This window comes from Moschus berezovskii, chromosome 23 (genome assembly GCF_049115385.1).
Source record: "Moschus berezovskii isolate FMDL1 chromosome 23, NW_MosBer_1.0, whole genome shotgun sequence".
Taxonomy (NCBI): Eukaryota; Metazoa; Chordata; class Mammalia; order Artiodactyla; family Moschidae; genus Moschus; species Moschus berezovskii.
Genome location: NC_142482.1, coordinates 20,907,421 through 20,933,761, shown reverse-complemented (window position 1 = coordinate 20,933,761; position 26,341 = coordinate 20,907,421). Strand labels below are relative to the sequence as shown.

At 44.0% G+C, this 26,341-nt stretch overlaps 1 protein-coding gene across 7 annotated transcripts in view; it reads right to left on the bottom strand.

Annotated features, from left to right (window-relative positions):
- The window catches only part of ANKS1A (ankyrin repeat and sterile alpha motif domain containing 1A), a 177,077-nt gene extending 150,779 nt beyond the window's left edge, over positions 1 to 26,298 (bottom strand). For 3 of the 7 annotated variants that reach the window (XM_055407061.2, XM_088831380.1, XM_055407059.2), the window contains exon 1: positions 25,985 to 26,297. In XM_055407061.2, the coding sequence (XP_055263036.2) occupies positions 25,985 to 26,193 (209 nt within the window). In that variant the 5' untranslated portion in view covers positions 26,194 to 26,297. Of the gene's footprint in view, positions 1 to 25,984 lie in introns of all 7 variants that reach the window. The other 4 variants (XM_088831379.1, XM_088831383.1, XM_088831382.1 and 1 more) reach the window with 3 other exon arrangements.
- Positions 26,299 to 26,341: the final 43 nt, after the last annotated feature.

The following is a 26,341-nucleotide window of genomic DNA, read 5'->3' as shown; positions in this document are numbered from 1 at the left end:
TAGAGTCTCTGCATAAACTATCCTTTAAATATGCTGTGTTAAGTTTTTTGTACCAATCACAGACCCAGGTGGCCTAGAGGTCATGACTAGTTCTATTTTTAACTTTAGGACAAACTCAGAAATGAAACTATAAAAATAGATGTTTCCTTGCTCTCTCCTCCGCAGTGTTTCCAAGCTTGCTTTTGTCCGTAATCCTTATCTGCCTGCATGACAGTCTTATTGTTTTGTGCCATTAAAATATTACAGTTGCACAATATGAGATCACATCCAACGCAGCATCTTCCCAACAGAAAGAATCAACCCCTTTAATGACCGCTTTTGAGGTCTAATTGTACTACTCCCCAGAAAACAATGCAATATAGCCCTGGGATGGCAGACGTGGGCAGGAAATCAGCCAGCAAGTCCCCAGCAAGGCAGTGAACACAGGACAAAAACAGTAGGTGCCATGAAGCCAGGCAGGCCCAGGTTTAGAGTCCAGCACTGACATCTACTAAGCTGAATGACTCCGAACACCTTGCTGCTGCTGCTAAGTCACTTCAGTCGTGTCCAACTCTGTGTGACCCCATAGAGGGAAGCCCACCAGGCTCCCCCATCCCTGGGATTCTCCAGGCAAGAACACTGGAGTGGGTTGCCATTTCCTTCTCCAATGTGTGAAAGTGAAAAGTGAAAGTGAAGTCACTCAGTCGTGTCCGACCCTTAGCGACCCCACGGACTGCAGCCCACCAGGCTCCTCCATCCATGGGATTTTCTAGGCAAGAGTACTGGAGTGGCTTGCCACCTTACACAATTCTTAAATGGGTCTGTTTGCCACCCAACTCGGAACTGAGGGTGAATTCAACCAGAATATTTCTAAAGAGCCAACTGCTGTGCCTGGCACAAGGAAGCTTAAAGAATGTCTTTTTTCATCTTTTTTTCACCTCTAAATCATAGTGCATCTATAAAAACTGTCCTAGTGAGGAGAAAGGGAAACATTTGAAACTCTTGGTTCATGACAAAACAGGCAAGCAGACCCATTTATCAAAAAAATCAACAGCAGGGGCTTTGCTCGTGGTCCAGTGGTTAAGAATTCACCTGCCAATGCAGGGGGCATGCATTTGATCCCTGGTGCAGGAACTAAGATCACACATGTCTCAGGCCAATTAAGCCATGAGCCACAACTACTGAAGCCCGTACACCCTGGAGCCCCTGAGCAGCAACGAGAAGCCTAGGAGAATATGCTAAGTGCACTAGTGGATTATCTCCCATAATTATCAGAACAAAACTGCAAGACAGCTACTATTATTAATGCCATTTTAAAGGTGAAACAGAGAGGTTGAGAAACTTCCCCAAAGACATACCACTGGCAAGTGGAAGAGCTGGGATCTGAACCCACTGAGCCTGAACCCAGAGCCCAGGCACTTTACCACCGCAGACTGCCTTTTCTAAGATGAGGCAGAGGCTGTCTGATGTCAGAGCCTGGGAAGTTTTGTAGGTGCGGAGGTGTGTGGTATAGTTCCAGATACAAGTTAGAGCAGGGCCCAGGCTCCAGGGAGTTGCAAATGGGCACTTCATACTGAAGCTTCCCGTGCAAAGTGAACAGTGGTGAGCAATGAGGAAAGAGGAATGAGCCAGCCTGCAAAGCTTCAAACACACATCAGTGAGTTTGGACCCAAGGACAAACCATGATCCTACCAAGGTGCTCCAAGCCAATATTCAGTTTTCTCTTAGAAATAGCAGTTTCCTGGGGGAACCCTCCCAAGAGACTAACTTCAAACTTTTCCCATAAAGAACCAGGAACATCTTAGTTTACTAATCATAACTGATACTCATTCATGATTAAGGTTTTTAAGGAGCATATAACGTTCAAAATGTAACAGTAACTTGTCCAATTCACATTTAATGTTATAGTTACTCTGTTCTATTTTTTTTAAAAGGTGCTTTTTCATGCTTGCAGTCAACTTTTTCCTTCAACAAATCAGAAGGCAACAGAATACTTTTAATGACACTATAAAATTCAGTCAACAGATTTAGTGGCCCACTTTAAGGAGACCTTGAGACAATGAGCTAATAACGTGATGACTTTTTGTAAAACTGATCCAGAGCTACCTTTGTCGCCCTCTTCTCCTCACTGTGGTTTCCACACAGAAGCACAGAGGTGTGCTAAGGAGGAACTTGTTGGTGGCCATGTTATCAGCCCCACAGCTCCATCTGGTACGACAGACACAAAGCTCTTGTTTCATAAGCAGCACCATGTGCCGGGTGCTGCGCAAAACAAGTTATCCTCACAAAGGTCCCTGAGCTGCGAGGTACTATTGTTATTATTACCATTTTGGAATTAAGAACACAGAGGCACAGAGAGTTTAAATTAATTATGACCCAGCGAGTAAAGAATCCGCCTGCAGTGCAAGAGACACAGGAGATGTGAGTTCGATTCCTGGGTTGGGAAGGTCCCCTGGAGGAGGGCATGGCAACCCACTCCAGTATTCTGCCTGGAGAATCCCATGGACAGAGGAGCCTGGTGCGCTACCATCCAAAGAGTCGCAGAGAGTCAGATATGATTGAGCAACTAAGCACACACTGCTAAGGCGAAAGCTGGCATTTGGACTTAGGTCAACTGGCTCCAAAATCTATGTTCCTAAGCACCATGTACCCTGCTTCCCCCAAGTCCCTCCTGCCTTCAAATGGCATCACCAAACCTGGTCCACACTGGCAAAGAATTCAATATCCTTTGACTCTCAACCAGAAGGTGTTCCCACACCCACAAACTCAAGGCTTTGATTTCAAAGGCTAAACACAGCCTCTGGAAGGAACAAGTGGGGCAGGTTCTAGGGACAGGGCAGAGGATGGAATGAAAAACAGGAAAAACATTTCTGGAGTGAGCCCGAGGCAGCAAAACCAAGGAGTGGGGAACTATGTTGGGGGAGGGAGTTGATAACAAGAAGACAGCGTCTTCCTCTCCCCCAGGACTGTCCCGTCTGGGAGTTCTGGAAGCTGCTTCTCAGCACCCACCCACAGCTGCCCCCTCATGAGCTGCTGTGAGCCTGGCCAGAGCAGAAACACCTGGAATTCCCTAAGCAGGGCGGCCATGGAGTGGGGAGGTGGGGCCCATCCAGGCCCGGGGCCTCCTGACATGAGGTGTGGAGAAGGGGTAGGATAGAGCAGTCAGCGGTGGTTTCTGCAGGGACACAAGGGCTCCAGCAAACCGGGAGGAGGCAGACCCTCGACTCAGAAAAAGATCTTTACCTACAAGAAGATACCATTGCATTTGGCGGTTGAAGAGATAGGAGTGAGCCAGGACAGAAGGCCACTGCATTTGCATTTCTTACAAAAACTGACTTTCTAACATCAGGCTGAAACTAGCTACACAGTGGTTACAGGATTTCTGGTAGATACTTTGAAAAACTGGGGGTTGGGGGTGGGTGGGAGGGGTAGACAGGGAGCTTGGTTGGATGTGAAGAGAAGTCACGGAAATGAAAAGGTGCCAAAAAAGAAAGACCATCACTGACATCTCAGTGTACCTCAAAGGAAACCCTCCTCTCCACAAACCACACAGGAAGAGTCTTTCAGCCCTGCCAGCTCCCAGTCCTCCGTCCCCAGCGGCTCTGGCCGGCAGCCGGGCAGCGGGAAGGCGACTGGCAGGGCAGCAGGTGCCCACGGCCCCTTACGCACCGCCCCTGCCACGTCTCCCCCTGCACCCCCTCTGCCAGGGCACACAGGACACCTGGAGGGCCTGCTGGGACCAAATAAAGGAGGGCTTTGTGCTGCCCTTCCACCACCAAAAGACACCCATGAGAGGGACCTGAGTGTCTGACTGTAATTATCAGTCATCTGACCTGTTACTGCGACAGCGCAGGAGGGCAGGGGCACACCTCTAATGAGGGACAGGCACACTGCAGGCACCAGGGAGGGTGCCCCTGCCTGAGCCGACAGGGAGCAGAGCTTGTTTACAGCAGGTGCTTAATAAATGCTGAGACAAAGACCAAGATGGAATATACTCAATAACTTAAGAATGTTTTCCCAAACGCTGTTGTCCAGTAATGTGGGGGGTTTACTGCTTTTATTTTTATGCAGTGAATTCCCAGCTGAACTACGCAGAATTACAAGCCCTACACAGAGGGGATGTGTGGAACGCACTGAAACTTTTTTATTTTTAAGTTACTTGAGGGCAGAGCATATTTTCAGAGTCAGAAGGAGACCAAATGAGGAAAATTTTCTTTAAAATGAGACATCTGGCAAACCTGGCAATTCAGTTTTTATTTGTTGATGAAAATTTCTTGGACCTGTGCTCCTCTCTGAATCATTCTTCTTAAAATAGAGGCTTTAATAGAGAGCATTTTGTCTGATTTTTCTTCCACAGCAGGCTCCACTGAACACACAGAGGAAGCAGCAGCCTCAATCCAAAGTAATTGCATTTTCATATTAATTAACATTTTAACTCCAGTTTGGTAATATTTGTTGAAAAATGAACTGTGGCAGAGATGCTGGTCTCATCCTTTTGTGAAGCTCCACATTCAGATTTTCCTCAATGTGTTAACCAGTAAGAAGCAGACACGATCCTCTCAAAGGCTTTACACTGGTTGCAAGAAAAACATCGTTGACCTGGAACCAAATACTTTCTCTGAGAACATGGGAACAAAGAAAACTAGCTCTGCCATAAGCAAGGAGCAGACCCCAGAACAAAACAGAGCGGCTTGGAGACGCAGGGCTTCAGGAACGTGTCAGCCCACCACAGAGCAAAAACCAGCCAGTCTTTCCTTTCACTTCATTATTACATTCTCATCAATCAAGCTGAAGTAAAAAGGAAACCCTCTGGAAGGAAATCTTGGGAATATAAAAACCCAAACTGCACTTTATTAACAACAACCAAAAAAACATGCCCAGGCCTGAAGTTCCAAAATGCTAACCAATACCAGATCTATGCTTATAGGACGGGTGTCTGCATTTTCCCTGCTGTCTACAGCACGAACTATGGAGACCCCGTTAGTCATCAGGTGTCTGAATATCTAGTAAGCTCCAGCACTGCCACAGGGGCAGGGGACATATGTGAGCAGAAAGACGGACGTGGCCTTGGCCTCACGGTAGGTGACACAGACCTTGATGATCCCATAAGTCATTTTTACACAAATATACCTAAAAACAGCATCACCGATGCAATAGACATGAACTTGGGCAAACCTCAGGAGACACTGAGAGACAGAGAGGCCTGGCGTGCGGCAGTCCATGGGGTTGCAAAGAGTCGGACACGACTGGGTGACTAAACAACAACAACCACCTAAAGAGCTCGTTATTGCTTCCCACTACACAACATGAGAGCCCCAAATTCCCTTCTGGAGTAAAACATCACTCCATTTAACAGTTGATAAAAATGACATACATGAAACCATATGCCCAAGATCATACAACCTACAACCTCAGTTTGGTGAGGCCTCAGATCCACAGCCTCCTATCACACCAGGTCACCTCTGCCCTCTTCCTGCCGCTTCCAGAAGCCCCCAGTAAGACCCCCCAGGGAGAAACAACTCTACAAGCCGTCCTGCTCCCATACTCAGAGTCTTCGGAAAGTCCTGTGTTCAGTAAACACTGTTTGGGGTCCATGGTGCAATATTTCAGTGCTCTCCTCACTTCACTCATGGGGAAATTTTCTTTCTTCAGAAATGGCAGAGTCAATAACACAGAGAGCCCAAAGGTCTTTTTCACAGAATAAACCTAAAATGACTACGGGGCCCTGCAAAATTTCTGGCTGCCCAAGGAAATGGGCCAGCACATAACCTGAACTCTGTTTCCCGTCCTGGTCAACTCAATATTGTGTAACAGAATTTTCATAACCATTTCCTCCCCAATCTTAGAAAAATCTTACTACCTCCCAAACCGACTTAAATACACATTGAACAGTGCCTTCCTGAAAACACTGTAAAAATCAAATGGTGATGACTAAATCATTCTGGACCCACTACAGCGATTTACTAAGTGACAAATGCTATTGGTGAGCAGACTATGAGTCCTTAATTAATCCTATTTAAACTCTGGTGTTTTTAATTACCAAATTTTCATAAAGTAGCACAGTCTCAGAGACAATTGTATGAATTTTGTAAGTGTCCATTTAAATTTCTTTGAGAAGATGCCATCCTTCCTGGTTGACGAGTTTTCGATTCAAAGACTACTTTATGTGGCCTTTCCTAACTAGCGAATAGCCAGAAGCTCAGAGACCGAGGCTCAGTTCAGCCTCTATTTTGACAGTTCCTCTCTCTCTGGCTACTTACTGTATTGTTGGTATGTAAACAGTCTTTCTCATTTTACAGGGGTGTTGAGGCCAAATGAAATGAAACAGGTAAATGCAAAAGGTATTATTTAAAGTTGAGATATCTGATCATCTTTCTGTACCCGGCTCCTAGCGCCAGGCCTACCACAGGACAGAAACTCAGTAAATGTTTGAGGAAAGACCAAAGTTCACTTCTGCAGAAGCTGACGGCATTCATCGAGTACAGGAAAGGAAACCTAATCTTAGGGAACCAAATGGTGGGCCAGGTTAACCACAATAAAAATAGGCAATACACTCTCAGCCAGCAGGACCACAATAAGGTTCTGCATCTCATCGTCAAAAACGGAACCAGCTACCCCTATGTGACAAAAGCAGGTCAAACACATTACTCAGAGCGAATCTCTTTCTCAGTCCATCCAAAAATGTATTGTTTTCAATGATCCTCTAACCAAGATATCAAAGTATTCTTACGAGTATACCTCTTTCTAACCTAATAAACTTTGTAGTAGAATTAGGTATTAATTGTTCAAATGTCTAGTAAATCCTTACCATGTGTCAGGTCAGAGATTCTCAGTTATTTCAATTCTTACTCTTTAATAAAATGTGTTGCCAACTTCTCTCTGAGGTGAAGGGGACTCCCCTAGCCCTGGGCAAATACCCAGTTTCAGGGTCTGGAGCCCCACCTCCCTGAAGACCCCAGACTCCCAGAACACCTAGGATCAGGGAGAAATCACAGGAGCCGCTCTGAGGTTGAGATCGGTTGGCGAGAGAAAATAAGGCTGAGGACCACCCTCTCCCTCCAAGGGGCTCTGTGTTTAAACACAAGGGAACCAGAGCATGCCAGACTACACAAGCATCACCAGAAAATACTGACACTGATGCTGATTACAGATGCTGGGGAACCACAAATTAATAATCAAGAAACTGAAAATATGATTTGGCCATGTAAAAATTAATGCTAATTATAGTCACTTAATATGAATAGCTTACCTAATTACCAGGAAGCACAGTACTGAGCATGCACATCAATAAAGGTGTCAGATTAGCCCAAATGTCTGACTTCATCATGACACTGAAGTGAAGTCACACCTGGCTGACTTTCAGAAACTGTTGCTCAGGCGGCATGCTTTTTAACTCACAAATCAAAGCTGAACTGAACATCCTTGGGTGAACAAGAACTTGCACTGCTATAAAAGCATTAACAGTCCCTGGGCACAACCTGAACGCTGAAACAGCAGAGATTCTGTGGTGACTCAGAGCACTACACAAAGATTCCACGCGCGAGAAACAGATCCTGCATTTTATTACATATGACTCCGCAGCCAAGCTGCCACTTCTCTTCTACTCACTTGAATGAAGATCCTTCATCCCACATACCACCATCCTTCATTCCAAATTGTCAAGGGTTATTATAAAAGTAGCAGGAAATGTGGAGCTGGGGCCTGGCAGCTGACTGAATTTTGGCTGACTGGGGAGAAAAGCTTCCTCTGCGTGTAAAGGGTGTGGGTTTCTTAATGACCATTCAGGGTTAGGACTCCAGACACTGCCAATCACAAAGCACAGGGAGTGTGTTTGGCCACTTCTGGAACTTTCCAGGTCTGTGCACAGGTTCTCGAACTTCCCAAGATGCACTCTCACAGCTAAGGCCCAGGACTGTGAGTGAGGAAGAGCTGGGCCCTAAATAACAACCCTGAGGGCTAAGCAGCCTCGCTGCTGTCCCTTGCACACTGAAGGAGCTACTTCAGCATCTCGCAGGTCAAAGCAAAGAGAGTGGTTAACCTGCACCTTTAAAAAAAAAAACCTCAGAATCAAATCTACACAGCATTCCGCAAGATACACAGGTGGGGCTTTCTGTACATGTCTCAGGAAATAAACACCGTGGAGGGAGTAAGAAGTCTTTTTCTGCTTTTCCTAGCACTAGTTTCCCCTCAGTTCAAGGTTCTTGGGCCTTCTCTGTGGAAATAGCCATGTGGAGCTTGAGCTTCTACCAAAGGATGATTAAAACAAATCAAAGGGCTGATTTATCCGTGGAGTTTTAAAGCCTTTTAATATAAAGCCTTCATCTATAAACATCTGTGCACACTGAAACAAGTAACCGGGCTGTTCTAAAGCTAACACTCCCCTTCTGCTGAAAGGAGAAAAGTATTCCACTGCACTTATGACTCAGGACATCCAGTTCTTCTAAAAAGTCTCACTCTCACTTTCCATTGTGAAAACCCTGTTCAGTCACAAGAAATTTCAACCTCTTACTTATAAATCAACCAAGCCATTGCACCTCCTGAATGTCTTTCCAATCTGGCCCCTTTCCAGGCCAACTGTTACAAGTTCTAATAAGCTTTATAGTGAGTAGTAGTAGTCTTTCAGTCACGTCGTTCTCTCTGTGACCCCATGGGCTGTAGCCCACCAGGCTCCTCTGTCCATGGAATTCTCCAGGCAAGAATACTGGAGTAGGTTGCCATACCCTCCTCCAGGGGATCTTCCCAACCTAGGGATCCAACCCGGGTCTCCTACATTACAAGCGGATTCTTTACCATCTGAGTCATCAGGGCATAGCTTTATACGCCTAGTAAATTTCTAACCCTCTGAGCCACTTCCCCAAAATCTGAAGTGACCTTTCAAAAATGTAAACACATCATTACTTTCAGTGCGAAATCCAAGTCCTGACCGTGGGCCTGACGGTCTGGCCTCTGCCTGCCACTCCAGTCCCTCTCCCCCACTCCCAGCACCTCCTTCCCACCAGGCGACCATCGGCAGTTTCCTGCAGTCTTTGCACACACAATGCGCTCTCCCTCTCCAGCTTCGATGAGCCCTCACTTTCCCCATTCTTCACCTGCACAACTCCTACTCTCTAACACACCACTCAGACTTCACTTCAAGGAGGAGCACTTCCCTGACACACTTGGAGCACCCCTCCCCACCCCACCCCCCCCGGTTCTTCCCGACCCTCCAGCACCCCTGCTTCAGAGTACTCTCACACCCTGTCTCGCTCGTTAGAAGATTAGGAGGCTGCGATGGAGACTGCCTTTCTCTCTAACTCCACTGGCATACATAAGGCATCAGTTCAGTTCAGTTCAGTCGCTCAGTCGTGTCCGACTCTTTGCGACCCCATGAATCACAGCACGCCAGGCCTCCCTGTCCATCACCAACTCCCGGAGTTCACTCAAACTCATGTCCATCGAGTCGGTGATGCCATCCAGCCATCTCATTCTCTGTCACCCCCGTCTCCTCCCGCCCCCAATCCCTCCCAGCATCAGAGTCTTTTCCAGTGAGTCAATTCATCGCATGAGGTGGCCAAAGCCTAGTACTCATTAAATGAAGAAACTGCCTCATCCTTTCATTTCAAATCAATACAACTTCCTCTACTAGAGAATTACGCATGTAATCTACTGGGGAAAATCTACTAAGGTGACTTTTCATTAATGATGGAGATAATTATTATGGTGGGCTTCCCTGGGGGTAAAAAAATCCACCTGCCAATGCAGGAGACGTGGGTTTGATCCCTGGGTAGGGAAGATCCCCTGGAGAAAGTAATGGCAACCCACCCCAATATTCTTGTCTGGAAAAATTCCAATGACAGAGGGGCCTGGCAGGCTACAGTCCATGGGGTTGCAAAGAGTCGGGCACAACCTGGTGACTAAACAACAACAACAATTATTATGGTAAATGCCAGTTGAAGGCACAGAGTGTGGTGCAACGGGAAAAACACTGGGCAGTCAGTGAGGTATGAGATTGAATTTATACAAGAAGTAACATAAGTCCTGGTCTGTGGTTTTACAGGAGAAATTATGTAAGTCTGGGAATGTGTGAGTGTAGTGTTTGGCACATGTAGACGCATCCCTGATCCCAACCCACAGTACTTCATGGGCCTGGGTGTGTATGGTGGAGAAAAAGAAATACATTCCCAGCAAAAACCGATGGTGATAAAGGTCAAAACAGTGGGTATCTCAAGGAGGGGCATTTTTGACTGGGCGGGAACACGAGTGCCTTCTGGAGTGCTGGAAATGGTCTATGTCTTGATCTTGGTGACGACTACATAGATGTGTACATAAGGAAAACACTTTGCTCTTTACACTTAATATCCATGTATTCACTGGATGTAAATCATACTTCAAAAGATTTTGTAAGCTAATAAAGGAAGAACACTCTCCCCTATGAAGGAACACAGCCCTAGCAGTGAGGTTTGACGTCAAAACATTTTGCACACTGACAGCTCCTGGTTATGCACAGCTTATTCTTAGCCCCAGGTTGCAATATTATCATAAAGGGTCAGCAAATGCATTTGTACACCAGGCATGGGCAGCAGGCAGGATACATGACTCACGCACATGCATCATGATGTCCCACTTTATAAAAACATTTATTTCAGAATGATACTAACTTCAGAGTCACTCTATCATAACAGTTATAACAGTTTTTCAATCAACAGATACTCAAAGTACAGCCACAATCCAGCTGGAGCTAAAACAATTTTTGAAGCATTCTCTCTCACTCTCGCACTTCCTCGGTCTCTCATCCTTTCTCTCAGGTCTCAAGTCTAAAGTTCTTCAAGCCAGCATCCAGGCTGCTGCCCAGCCACCTGATCAGCCTCCTCTTCACTGACTCCACATGTAGCCCCCACTCCACCTGGACAGCTCAGCAGGCAGGTCTGCCCACTGCAGCTTCTCTACCTTTGCCCCTGGCTGATCCATCTCCTAGCGGCTATCTGAATCTTGGGCTTTCTTCCAGGGCAGAGCTCATGCCCCACTTCCTAGAGGTATACACGGTTGGGAGAAGGGTCTCCAGAACACCCTAGTCCATTACTATCTTCTCTCAACCTCCTTCAGCTCAGACTGTCTACATCCATGGCTAAATGTCCAGGCACCTAAAAGGTGGCTGGACTTCCTTTGTATAAATATTACTATTGGCAGCTGCCATTACTATGTTCCAGCCACTGTTCTAAGTACTTTACATACATTACTTCATTTAATCTTCAGTCTTATTATATAGAAGATACTATTATTACAGATGAGGAAACTCAGGCAAAGAAGTTAAAGTTGTCTATTAGCTCTCAATAGGTAGGTAGCAAAGGCAAAACTTGAACCCAGAGAACTTGACTCCAGAGCCACTAATATAGTGCATGTGTGTTCCCTTTTTATTTTGAAATAATTTCAGGCTCACAGAAGAGCTTCAGAGATAGTACAGAGCTCCTGTATATCTTTCACCCAGCTTCCCTTTATGTTATCATCTTACATAACCCTGGTACGTTGATCCAAACTTAAGTAACACTGGTATAATACTATTAACTAAACAACAAGACTTCCCTGGTGGCACAGTGGATAAGAATCCACCTGCCAATCCAGGGGACACAGGTTCGATCCTTGGTCCGGGAAGATGCCACATGCCGCGGAGCAACTACGTCCATAAGCCACAACTCCTGAAGCCTGTGCACCCAGACGCAGTGCTCCACAACAAGAGAAGCTGCTGCAGGGAGAGGCCCACGCAGCACAACAGAGGAGCCCCCGTTCCCCAAAGCTAGAGAAAGCCTGCACAGCAGCAAAGGCCCAGCACAGCCACGAAATAAAACCAAACTACAGACTTTACTCAGAGGTCCCCAGGTTTTTTTTTTTAGTTGAAATATAGTTGATTTACAATGTTTTTACACTTGCGGCCTTTTCCTGGCCCACTTTACATTTAGTGGACATAATCCCTTAGTCTCCGGTCTATGACAGTTCCTCGGTCTTTCCTTATCTTTCACAACCCTGTCGTTTTTAAAAACTACTAGTCAGGTATCTTCTGACTGTTCTTCAGTTTAAATTTGTCTTGTTTTCCCATGATTACACGGAGTGATGGATTTGGGGGAAAGAATGCAAGAGATGAAGTGCCCTTCTCATCCCATCCTATCAGGGGGTCAGTGATATCAATATGACTGATAATGTTAACACTGACCTCTTGCTTAATGTGGTATATGCCAAGTTCTTCCATTGTAAAATCACTGTTTCCCCTCTCCACACTCTATTATTTGGAAACCAGTCTCTAAGTCCAGCCCAAATCCAAGAGGAGCAGAATTAAACTCCCTCCTCGGGAAACAAGGCTTTCAAAGAATATGTGGACGTGGGTTGAAATCATCACAGTAATTTATAAATATTTTGGAAGATGCTTTAGGGTCATGCAAATATTCTGTTTCTCCCTAAACTTTCACCCATTAACGTTAACTTCACTGGTAGATCTTGCCTACAGCAATTATTACTGTGGTGTGCTAATGGTGATTTTCTATGCCTCTCATTACTTCTACATTTATTAATTGGAATTCTTCTGAAAAGAAGAACTCTCTGTCCCATTTATTTATTTATTCAATCATTTGTATCATAACTCATGGATGTCTATTTGATTCTTTGGTTCATAATCTATTACTACGGCTTTTGATTTTGTTGTTCAAATTGTTCCAGCTTTGGTCATTGAGAGCTCTTTCAGGTTGGCCTCTGTGTTCTCTTGACATACCAGTCTTTTTTATTTTCCCTGCCCCAGTCCTGGAGTCAACCATTTCTCCAAGGAGAACACAGGATCATTTTGTCATCACTCTAATCAAGTGAATTTCTTAGGAGAATCTGACAAATTTTGTATTTCTAAATACGTCCTACAGCAGCATGCCTGACATACAGGAATGAGTCTGTTTATGAAAGCTTCAAGGACAGAAAGAGCAGTAGCCATTGGCACATTCACATAGATGAGGCGACGGGCTTCCTCCTGACTCCCCCTGTGGGGCGTGGTACAGAAAAGGCTGCCCGAATCTAAAGAAGAAATTATACAAATGAACTTTATCTACACAGCAGAAACAGACTCATAGACTTACAGAACAAACTTATGGCTGACAAGGGGGAGGAAGGGGAAGGGATAGTTAGGGAGTTTGGTAAGGACATGCACAGATTGCTATATTTACAGTGGACAACCAACAAGGACCTATCATATAGCACACGGAACTCTGCTCAGTGTTAGGCGGCAGCCTGGACGGGAGGGGAGTTTGGAGGACAACGGACACATGTATATATGTATGGCTGAGTCCCTTTGCTGTTCACCTGAAACTATCAAAAGCTGTTTGTTAATCAGCTATACTTCAATACAAAATAAAAAGTTTAAAATAAAATAATAAAAAAAAAGGCTGCCCAGCTCCTGGCGCAGTAAGAGTACAGCAAGGCAGTAGGTCCTTTCCCCGGTCTGTCTCTGCAGCTGCTTTAAGATGTGCTGAGGCACCTTCCTTGGGACCTCTGCCAGGAAGCACTACAAACACTGCCTTCTCCCCACCCACCCCATGGATAGGAAACTGAGGTGTAAGAGAAGTAAAAAACGTTCCCAAGAGCATTCGGCAAGAGAATGGCTGAGGTGACCCTAGGCAGAAGGTCCCGAGAGGCCTGCTCTCCCGTGCCCCTCCCCAGAGGCAGAGTGCACTCTGAAAGAGGAAGGCTCCTGGCGACGACATTCCCTGAAGACTGATTTCTCTGTCTAACCTGGGTCCCCTTCCCTTCAGAGTTCAAGCATGGAGAGACTGACTAAAGGATAAAACTAAGGGAGCTATGTGCTTTCCAGACCCCAGGATTCTAGACAGACTTAGACAAGAACATAAGGCTTAAAGATTTTGTCTGGGTATCTACAGATCAAATATAAGGCTAACATCAAAATCAGTGAAGGAGGGAAAGACAAAGCTTAGATTTTGTTCCACTCAAACCCAGATGGCCACACTGAACCCAAAGACCAATCCTAGCTTATTAGTATAAATACAAAGTGAGCAATGAAAAACAAATTAAACACATTAAAACTAATGTGAATCGCAATCAAAATAATGTTAAAAAGCAGTAGGTTAAGCCCACGGGTGTCAAAATCTTACAAGTTAAAGCACCTGAAAATAAGGAAACCTGATGCCAGCCAGATGCATGTGAAGTCAAGACACTGACTTCATTATTTTATCACCAGAAAGAAATGAGATAATTTCTCATTTCCTCGGGCATAGGAAGTGTTTAAAAAAATATATACACACATACATATGGCGATAATGGTGATTATTACATTATTATATAATATTCACATTTGTTCAGATATATAGTTGACTCAAGAATCAATATTAAAGAGAGAGGTAAACAGAAATGATGGTCACTAAAGACAATGAGTCTAACAGATCATGATGGTTCAAGAAAAGACATCTGAAAAAAGCGCTAGCTGTCTGAAAAAACTTAAGTAAAAGTACTGGAACCTGATTTTGTATACACTCTTTCTTCAAGAAAGAAAAAACTGTTAAATTTGAAAAGGAAACACTAAACCCTTGATCATTCACTTTAAAACCTTTCTGAAAGTCTGCTTTGGGTCTGCTAAAGATGATATAAGGGCTGCTAATAAGAGTGACTACTGCTGCTGCTGCTAAGTCACTTCAGTCGTATCCCTCTGTGTGACCCCATAGACGGCAGCCCACCAGGCTCCCCGATCCCTGGGATTCTCCAGGCAAGAACACTGGAGTGGGTTGCCATTTCCTTCTCCAATGTGTGAAAGTGAAAAGTTTAAGAGTGACTAGCAAGACAAAAAAGGAAAAAAAAAAAAGTGACTAGCAAGAAAACTATTCTCCAGCGGAGGTCTTAAAACACATAATTATGGAGAGAGCAAGAGATTAAAAAGTAACAAATCTAGACTCTCTGCCAATTTCAACACCTGAGGCATTTTCATTTGTAACAGATAAAAAGTAATAAGAGTATTCTATTTACTGCTAAGCCCACAGGAACCACAGGTGTTTTCAGAACAACTTAGCTAGAAATACTCTTTTTCCTTCTACCTCTACAACCTGGAAACTCAGACCTGTTCTTGGCAGCCATGATCTCCACATAAAATATACTCTACAGGCCTTGAAAAAGGAAAATCTTGGCCTTAGGCAAGTCACTTAAAACTTTCTTATCAGAAAAATCACCACTGATACCAATATCACAGGATTGTGAAGATTAAAGCACCAAGGATTATGGAAGTGATATTACCTATCCCATAACCCCAGGCTTCAAGCTACTATCAAAAATCATTTGACCCAACCAGATAACACTCTCTGAAAATCATTTTATGGACAAACTAATTATTGTTTGGGAATGTAAAATCTGGTCAGAAATGGCAACCCACTCCAGTGTTCTTGCCTGGAGAATCCCAGGGACAGGGGAACCTGATAGGCTGCCGTCTGTGGGTTCGCACAGAGTCTGACACGACTGAAGCGACTTAGCAGCAGCAGCAGCAACAAAGGGGAAAGGGAAAGAATTGTTTTTGTTTTTGTTTTTTTTAAAAAATAGCAGAACAGGTAACCCACAGTTAAAACAATTTCAAATACACAGGCCTCTATAGTTTCTTGCCGATTAATATTTAGATTTACTTCTCTTGCATACACCATGGACTTAGTAGTACATCAGATACTCAGTGGTACTGATGTGTCCAAAACAATTTTTTATCACTTTAAAATTTGGTGGGGAAAGGGAGGATCCTGAATGTTCTCAGAGGTGAAATTCAGGAATGCATGAACCTGCTTGAGAGGAAGATGAGAATTTTCTAGAAGGAAAGTTTAAGGAAAGCAATATAGGAGGTTTTTTCCCTCTTCATGAGTTGCAGGGCTTCCCCTATATCTTCTAAACTAATATATTATTTGGTGTAAGTTTGAAGACATTCCCTTCATCTAACTTTCTTACATTCCAAGGAAACTGCCAACAACTTTATAATAACCATCTCATTTTATGTAGTCAAAGTGTTCAAAGGATTTTGTGTTACACTCTTAATAAAAGGAAGAAACTGCCCCAGTTGCATGAAGGCTAAAACTAAGGACTCCGCAGCCAGTCTGCCTGGGCTGGGAACTATCGTGGGCAAGTTACTTGACGGCTCCATACTTCAGTCTCCTCGTCAGTAAGATGGCAATATTTCTAGTGCCTTCCCCAAAGTGTTGCTATTAGGACAAAATGAGCTAATATCTGTAAAGTGCTTAAGAACTATGGATGACTACTAAATTAAAATAAATAAATCCTGAATTAACCTTTTTTGGTAAAACTTTACCTAAATAGAGTAAGGGGTGGTGTGAATCATATCCAAAGACATTCAAGTTCTCCAAGTGGTCAAACTCAGTGCTTTATCAGCAGCAGTCTGGGGAGTCAGACTCCTGGCTCTGCCCTCCTCTGTATGGCCCTGAGCAGGTCATTTTAACTTCTCCCGGAATCTCCGCTACTTCATCTGTAACAGGGGGATAATAACAATTATCCAGCAGATAAGCTGTGAAGATAGACTGAGAAAATAGAGATGTGAAGTTCCAGGCACAGGTAAAGCAAAGTATTAAGGGCTCAAGAAATGAAACCCTCTCCCGCATCATGTACAACCCCCCACCCCAGAGTCTAGAGCTACAGCTCTGAGCTGCTGTGAATTAACCTGTGAGTGAACTACCTCAAATCCTGCAATGTGGACTGGGCTTTCACTGGATTTTATCAGGGCTGTGGGGCAACCTGAAGAAGCAAGGATGGAACCACTGGATGGAATCAGGATCCAAAATCAAGCTGGATCAGAAGACAAGTAGGGAACATGACACTAACAGTAATCAACAAAGCCAGGGCTGGGCTCCAGCAAAGAGCTAAAGACAAACCCACAAATGTCTAGGAATCTTCCAGGTCAACAGTCTTAAAATGATCTATTTTGAAACCTCTTCTGGCCAGCGGACTTCTCAGAAGCTGGTCTATAATTCAAAAGGAAAAATAACTTGAGAAATGGATTGTTTAAAGGAGACTGAAAAGAAATCAGAATGAAGGCTTATTTCAGGTGAAAGGAAAACAAAGTCAACAAGTTGGTCCACTCAGACAAGAAGAGCTAGGGTACAGACAGAAACTCCCTTTAAGATGGGTCTTTCTGGAAACTCCCTGATGGTCAATGGCTAGGACTTGGCAGTCTCACTGCAGGGGCCTGGGTTCAATCCCTGGGCGAGGAATTAAGAGTCTACGTAAGCTGTGAGAAGCGGCCAAAAAAGAAGCATCCTCCTAAGGTTACAGAAAGCACCATCTCCAAATAAACTCACTTGTGTTTTCTAAATATCTGATATCTTAAGTAAAAGCACCACTGTTTCTATTTTTTCACAGGTGAGAAGAGTGAGTTTCCAATTTTTTTTTAATTAATGAAATTTAATTAAATTTAAATTAAATCTCAGGTTTAAACTCTGAGATTTTTAAGCTTTTGCTGTGGCTGAAAAGAATCCCAATTAGAAGATCTGACTTTACACACATAAAGCTGAAAGGTACAAGATAAACAAAAGGAGGGACAATAATAAAAAATTTTACTTTCTTAATCTTAGTAAGGATAAGCACTTATTAATGCCCTCCAAATTAATGCTACTAATCCAGTATCACTGACTGTTCAAGCAGTGCTGACACTGGCACTATTACTCACGGGACATACCCTTTGGAGCTGCTTCTCCAGGCACAGTAAAGGAAAAGACTGTTCTGCAGACACCACACCAAGCTCTCACTCAGCCCCAACAGAGGACAGACCCCATTCACGGAGGCAGAGCCACAGCTTCAGTCTTGTGAGAATTATACACTGCCTGACTCAGGTGCTAAACTCCTTGGCACTATGAAGCTCAAGTGTTTTAAGATAGATTTTCCTTTCTCAGTAAATGAAGTCCAATATATTTCTCCTCTTACTTCTGTTTTCATTTTTCATCTTAACTCATGACAATTCTCTTTAAAGAATCTGAGAGCCCAACATGAAAGTGCTGTGAAGCCAGTATGAAGAAGCTGGATGCTGTCACTGCCTAATAGAGGCCAAGATCTCTTTGACGTAGAACCCCTACTGTCCCAACAACTGTCAAAAAGAGAAACAAATAAGTGGTTCTATGTGCTGCTTTTATCACTTTTAAATTGAGGCAACACATGTAGCATTTGCATGGCTGGTCAAAGGGGTAATCTGCGCCAAAGCAGAAGCATCCTGACCCAGACCTCCCACCCCGACTCCAAACACATAATAATACCAAGGGATAAAATAAAACAAAGAAATGCTTGCATATACAGCTGAGCTCCAAACCAAAAAAAAAAAAAAAAGAATACAGATGGCAGTATAGGAACTCAAAATCAGACCTGAGTGGGAGCTCTAAATGCAATAACTAAGAAATCAATGTCGAGACCTGATTATTCAACACTTATACTAAAAAAGTGTGACACCATGAAACACATCCAGAGTAACATGAGACTGAATAAGTAACAACTCACCCTGACAAAGTCAGAGTCTTATCTAGAGTCACACCATAAAGCTGGCGGGAAAACAACACTCTTAGTGGGTCTTCCATAATTACAATCTAAAGAAATTTGGTTACTCAAGTCCCGAAGAGTATCTTTTTAAGGCTTTCTAACTTATAGGGCCAAGTATGACCAGTGGAAAACTTAAAAAAAAATTAAAAGTCAGATGAACTAATCCAGACTCGAAGATTATAATCCTTGATTTGCAAGTGACCAGAAGAACCAGCACAGCTGGGGGACTCTTAGTAGAAACAGCAATAAACTAAAATACACATACGCACACAACAAACACACCACTTCATTACAAACCAATTCAAGAGCTTTACTTGGTAAAATTGTCAAAATCTAAATGTCTCAGAGCACATTTTAGAAAGGTTATTACTGAAGCACAAATATGCTTAAGTGTGTGCATTCATAATGATTATTAACAAGAAACTCATTGGACACCTCTGAAGACTACTCGAAATGCAACCTGATCTGAAAACAGGTAAATAAGGGGAAAGAATGGAGCATTTAATCCATCTTTCCTGCACCAACTGTACCTCAGGGTAACAAAGCAGTTGATAACATGAGGTTTCTCTATAAAGTTTCTCTCCAGAAAGTATTTCAGTCAATAAATGAGGATGGTAACATAAAAATGAAAATACCACCACTCTGCAAATTCTAAATCAGGGCTATAGACCATGATTGCCAATGGCTGCCAACATCGCAAAAAAAGAAGCCTAAAGAGAGGGACATAAAACACGAAACCCACTAGGAAGAAGCCTAAAGAGAGGGACATAAAACACGAAACCCACTAGGAAGAAATCTTGCTAGAAAATCTGAACCTGATCAAACTAAACCAGGATCTGGTTTCCAGCTCATAGGAAACACAGGGAACAGATGAACACGCTGAACAATACCTCAGAGATGCAATCGGCAAAACCCAGGCTCTGGTAAACAGACAGATGAATTTTTTGTCAAAACCTGACAAAAACAATTTTTTTCTTCAACAAGTAAACTGGAATGAAAAAAATGATAGAGGTGAAACCCAAAGGTTTAAAGACAGTAATGAGACATTCCAACCAAATGCAATGCATAGTCCTTGTTTGAATGCAGATTTGAACACACCAACAATATAAAATAAAATATTTTCAGGAATTCCCTGGCAGTCCACTAGTTAGCACTCTGCACTCACTGTCAAGGGCCTAGGTTCAATCCCTGGTTGGGGAACTAAGATCCCATAAGCCTCAAGTCAAAATACATAAATAAGTCTCTGGACTTCTGTATGTCTAAAATGTCCCACAATAAAAGCTAGAACAACAAATGGCAGAAACAAAATGGATTTTGTCTCATTCTGCTTGGAGAGTATTAATGGCCCTCTTCTAAATATTTTGCCTCTGAGAAAGGACCCAAGAGGCCCCAACCTGACTATTAAAAATTCTATGCCTGCACAAAGGTAACTTTCTAAACATAACTAGCATTTAGGAGCCATAGATCAGTACATTACTTTCCAATCAGAAAGAGATGTAAAGAGCTTAAGAATTATTATGAGTCCTCAAATTCAACTGCACGTAAGTGATTTTTGCAGTGGTTAAATGCTCAAATTACATCTACTATCCTATTGAGAATATAAAATGTCATAAGCATGAGCATGCACAAAAACTTATCTGCAAGGATGTACGTCACAGTGTTATTCCAACAGCAAAAAACTAATAGCAAACTCGTACCTAATGGCAGAGAAGGGATTAAATAAATTACAGTTCATACACACTATGGAATACCACTTACCCATTTCAAATGAGGTTGAGGGGACTAGAAAATGATGGTAAATGTTCACAATATATTAAGGAGAAATCTGAGACAAAGTATGTACAGAACAATGTCTGTTTGGCGGGGGGGGGGGTGGGGGGGTGGGGGTGCATAGGAAAAAGACCAAAGTATGTTCATCAGAATTACAAGAGCTAATTTCTCTAGGTATTAGAACTACAGAGGATTTTCTTCTTTGTGCTTTTACTGTGGCTAGCAATTTTTCTGCAATAAAGGCAGAGATCATAATTCCTCATCTACAATTCAGAAAACCAAAAAGTTCTGAAAACACACTTTCCAAAGTTAGTGGCAAATTTGTTTACATACAAAACTGACATGGAGCAGCTTCACAGTTATCCCATTTAGTGTGACTATTAACAGGTTTCACTGCAAAAATATAACGTTTCAGAGTGCTGCCCCAGATTCCAGTAGGGGGTCAGTACCACCTTTCCACAACCCCAAAATTCTGGATTCTAAGCCCCAAGATTTCAGACAAGTGATTGTGAGTCTATATCAGTTTGTAACTTTGCCACCATTACCTCATATTTGAAAATGCTGGGAGCCTCTGCTATCAATTACTATAAATCTTTATATGGAAACATAAAAAACAAAACAAAACAGGATTATCATTCCAGATCTGTCAAAGGTGGCAAGCATTGGGCTCCCATCAAATGACTGTAGTAGCCCAGGTTTACCAAGCCCGTGGCAAGTGCCAGGCATCATGTGTCTTAATATCTTAGCTCAGGAGATGCTGCTTCAGAAAGTAGGTACTGTCCTGGGCCATTGTATTAGGTTGGCCAAAAGGTCTGTTTGAGTGTTTCAGTAACATCTTACAGAAAAACCCAAAGGAATCTTTTGGCCAACCCAATAAACATGGAGACACAGATGCTCAGAGAGGTTAAGTAAGCTGCCTGCCTCACAAGGCAGAGCTGGGTCTGAGCCTGGCCCCACAGCTGCTATGCCGAAACTCTCACCAGTTAAGTCAGTCAGAAGGCAGCTCTGCTTCTTGGAACATCTTCACAGTTTTCAATGGTGGTAATAACATCACAAGTAAAGCAGAGACAACTGTTTTAAAAACTTTTTTGATTTGTAAACTAAACAAACTTGATCTACAAATTACTGAGAAAGGATAAATATGAAGCCATACCATATAATTTCTAGTATTACTACCACTAACTCTAACCTCACCAAAGTTATGTGAAGATGTTCTATGAATACAACAACATAATTTTCTATACCACAAAAAAATCTCCCAGTAATCCTTTGGAAATCAATGTGGGGAACATTTCCTGAGGGCGCTCCAAGACAGACCCAGTTCCTGCCCACAGGAGAGCCTGACATTTCCAAGAACAAACTCTCCACCATCTACTTTTGGGGTTTCCTTAGTGTCTCTGGGCTATAAAACCTAGTAATTTACTTTCCCTCCTGAAGACTAGGGTAGAAATAGCTTAACTTCCTTTCAAAAACCAAAAGTCACAGCTGTTTGAGTGGACAAACCAAGGAGGGTGGGGTCCGGGGAAGAATCTTCTGAAGGGATTTTTCTGGCCAAAGACACAACTTTCACTGGGACCATAACCTCCCAGGACAAGCGAATATGCTGAAGTTGACTGGATACAAACCAAACTCTTCACCAGACTGTCTGACTGTTTCCGGTCTCTAATTTTTGTAACTAACACACTCAAAACAGAATTTCAACCAGAGAAGTAAGGAAAAGGGAGATCTCTGACTTACTAAACTTCTGTTAAATCCTTTTACACTACCAGGAGATGCCTTACTCAGTTTTAAGAATTAGGCATGCTTGAGATGTTTGTAACCACACTACAGTCATTCCCAGGCATGCCACCTTTTTTGTTTTGTTTTTTTAACAGGGGAACCACGTTCTGCTTTAGAGAAAGCAAAAATGTACAGTAATTTCAAAGAAAAGGAAAAAGGGCTGCCATGTGAATAAAATTAAACTTAAATAAGTATTTTAAGAAGTTCCTTAAAAACCTTTTTTTTTCCCATTTATGTTTAATTGGAGGATAACTGCTTTACAATGTTCTATTAGTTTCTGCTGCATGACAATGTGAATCAGCCGTAAGTATACATATGTCCCCTCCCTCTTGAACCTCGCTCCTACCTACTCCCATCTTGCCCCTCAAGGTGGTCACAGAGCACTGGGTTGAGCTCCCTGTGTAAAAAGTACATGCTCAGTTCCTAAGTCATGTCTGACTCTTTGTAACCCCATGGACTGTAGCCCACCAGGCTCCTCTGTCCATAGGATTTCCCAGGCAAGAATACTGGAGCAGGTTGCCATTTCCTTCTCCAGGGGATCTTCCTGACCCAGGGATGGAACCTATGTTTCCTGTGTCTCCTCCATTGACAGGTGGATTCTTTACTGGCTGAGCCACCTGGAAAGTCCCCACTGTAAAAACCATTTTTTAATTAATTAAGAGGTTTAGTAGAATATCTAGAAAACTGCTATAGCAGTAAACAGCTGTGGGGCTTTTGTTATTTTGTTTTTGCATTCTCTTAGAAGAGCAGGAACTTAGATCACACAAATCCATGAGTTCCTGCTTCTAAGCCCGCCCTTTCGACATCCTTAAGTGGTCAGCATTGCTCTCCTCCTCAGGATGTTAAAATCATCTAGCTCAAAATAGGCATATTCAAAAGAAATCTGGCACAGAGGAGGGCAAAAGTAAAAGGGTCAGCACGAAAAAAACTGTCATGTCACTGCAATTTCCAAACTACAGATCCATTCTCTGGTTGAAAGGGCCATTTCAATAGAACAGTTAGGGTAGCCACTCTTTTTTTTCAGTCTGAATTCCTCAAATAAATATCAAGAATCCTTTCTTAAAAGCAATAACTCTGTCATATCTTCTGACATTTGGGGAGAACCAAATCCCAAGCAAGAATACTGGAGTGGGTTGCCATTTCCTTCTCCAGGGGATCTTCCTGACCCAGGGATCGAACCTGCATCTCCTGCTTGGCAGGCAGATTCTTAACTGCTGAGCCACCGGGAAGCCCAAGGGTTACAATATGTAAAGCAATAAACTGTGAAATCCAGACAAGCAAAGTATGAGTGGATGCACTACCAGTCACTGCAGATAAGGGGTTCCAAAGTGGAAGCCTGAGAGATCCGTGTGTATTAGGGTCATTAGGGAGAGCTTTGAGAAGTTAAGACCTAAGCCCAAGCAGTATAAGAGAAAAGGGATGGGGTGAGAGAAGAGGCATTCTGTAGCTTAAGAATAAGCACAGAGCCTTTGTGGAATGAAGGTGGGGATGGGACTGCATCATAAACAGATGAGACAAACATACATGTGATCTGGAACATTTCTATCCACTGCAGCTCTAAGCTCCTATTCCCGCCAGCTTTCCTTGGTCACTCAAAACAGTTGGACAAATGTAGGTTGCCACTGACAGTACTGGGGGGCGGGGGATAGGATATGGCAGCTAACGCAAGGGCCAGACCTGAAGCTATGACTCCAAGGCTCTCATTAAGTAGCCCGGGGTCCTTGAGGTGGGGTATGTAGGCATAGGAGATCTACCCTCTACTATTCCAAAACCTAAAAAGGGAGGACATGCTGACCTAGGGATTTTCTAAATGCGTGGTTTCATTTTCTCAGAAATCCTTCACTAGGCTGAACCAGAGTCATGCCTAATTAATGACACACCTAGTCTAACTAGTGCCTGCAGGTCCTCCCTGCCGGCAGCAGTCACAGGGACAAGACGCCAGGGCAGCTCTGAGGCCATCTACCGCCTGGATAACAGATACAGGAGCAGGCCAGAAGAAGCAAGCTCGCTTACACAAGCCATCCACCCTTTACTATAGAAACTGGACATATTAGCATGAAGCCCAAAGTAAAAAAAAAAAAAAAGATTTTCTAGTCTTGCTTAACTATCGGGCGCTAAATTCTCAGAAAAACGTCAACAGTCCCTGAGTGAGAGAACTAAAAGTAACCTGACCTGTACTTGAAGGCAGGAGATATGTGAAAGTTTCTCACTTCAACAGGATATACTGGGGAATAATGTATCTCTGGCACACAGACAAATGCTGTAGCCTTCAATGCATAAAAGACAGGCACCTCTAAACCTGTATGGCCTTTCTCTCATCTCACAGATATCAGAAGTGCAGAAATATCTAAGTAATCCAGGTAAAATTCCAAACCCGAATTACGCATTCAAAGTACATTTATTGAACACCTGTGTTAGGCACTGATACAAGAATCAGAAAAATAAAGAAAGACTAAATCACTCTGAAAGACAGAAGTACAGCTGTCCATTATTTCCGTTTATCATACCCAAACACTCAAAGCTCCGGCAGAAAGCTCTTCTAGTGGCCCACTAGCACAAAGGAGACCTCAGTCCCTGACGCTGGTGGCCCACCTGGAACGCTCTCACAGTGCTTCACCTACCCAAATCCTCACACGCTTCACATCAGCTGAAGACCCCCTCCTCATCTCCACCTCATCCCATCCCAAAGTAATGTCTCATTTTTTTGAACTACCAACAGTGAGTACCACCATCAGTTTATTTAGAAATGTGTCATTCCCTAATTAATATTTGTATTTATTCAACAAATCCTGAGTACTAATTATGTGACAGCATTGTCCTAGGGAGCTGTAGAAATTGCCACAAATGGTACTGATTTTTGCCTCCCCAAAAGAAATCCCTGGGAGCATCCTTCTCTTACACTGCCCTTTTTAATATCTTCCTGTATATAGGCCTGGCTTTGTACTCAGTGCTTAATACCTAACAATTTAATAGAGCCTTAGGCTTCTTTGGTCCAAGCTCACTCAAACTGAAGTTACATAAACTAAAGGGGAACAAAAGCAAACGAAGCCATTTCTAAGTGAACTTCCACTTCTTAAAAACCTCAAAAGAACAAGGAAGGAAAAGAAAACCAGCTATGAAAGTGCTGCTGAAACATCACATTTTACTCACACTGACAAAGCACCTCCAATCCCCCCTCCAAGCCACACAAAAAACGATCTTTTCCCCTCAATCCTTACAGCTCCAGATTCAAGTGTTTAACAACAGACCTTGGAAAAGTTTAAAGCACTCCTCAGTGTCCTAGACAAGTCTTTCTAACGCTTTATTTTTTGATGAATAAATCCCCTGATGAACCCTGCATCTGCCACTTAACAGACTAATCCAGTGAGGTTCACTACAAGGAACTGGAATTTAACCTTCAAGCACAAGAGGGGTTCAAAGAAGAACACTTTGAACCTGATAAACCTAGAGACGATTTTAATATAAACAACAAAAGCCACGTCCTGCAGAGCCTGGTGGAAGGTTCCAAGTTCCCCAAAGAATGGATTCGACAGAATTTCCTTCAGGGGAACCGCGAGATTCTGCAAGGCGTGGGAGTTTCTGCAGGAGATGAGGGAGATTCAAAATATACATATTTTCCTCCCTAAAGTGGCTTGTGAGATACAACAGCTGGCACCCGACGGTTAAGCCCGGGCTATGCCATGCGGCGGAGGCTGCCACCTGGGCACTCCCACTATTCTTCGCCGCCCGGTCTGGACGCGAGACGGGGATAGCCCGACGCCGCGCGGACCCGCACCAGCTCCCCTCGCCCCTCGGGCCGCCTGCCCTCGCCCCGGGAAACCGAGCAAACCCAGCCCGCCAGGGTCTCCGGAGCCCCGATCTCTCCGGGGACCCGGGCGACGGGCGGGGGAAGGGGGTTCTCCAAGCATCTACCCGGACCCGGAGTGTTACCCACCTGAGCAGACTGGACAGGGCATGGCTCGAGGAGCCAAGACCGCCGCCGCCGCCTCCAGAGCCGCCGCCGCCGCCGCTACCGCCTCCAGAGCCGCCGCCGCCGCCGCCGCCCCCGAAGCCTGAGGAGAGCCGCTTCCCGGACAGCAGCTTCTCCACGGCCGGGAGGTGTCCGGTGCGGGCCGCCTCCAGCAGCTCCTGCTCTTTCCCCATCCCCAGGGCCGCCGCCCCCTGGACCCCGTTCCCTGGGCCGCCGCCGAACCCGTTCTGGCTCCCAAACTTTCCGTCTCCGGGCAACGCACCCCCCGAGCCGGCCGGGGACACCACCCCCCCTCCCCCCGCCTTGTCCCTCAGGGGCGCG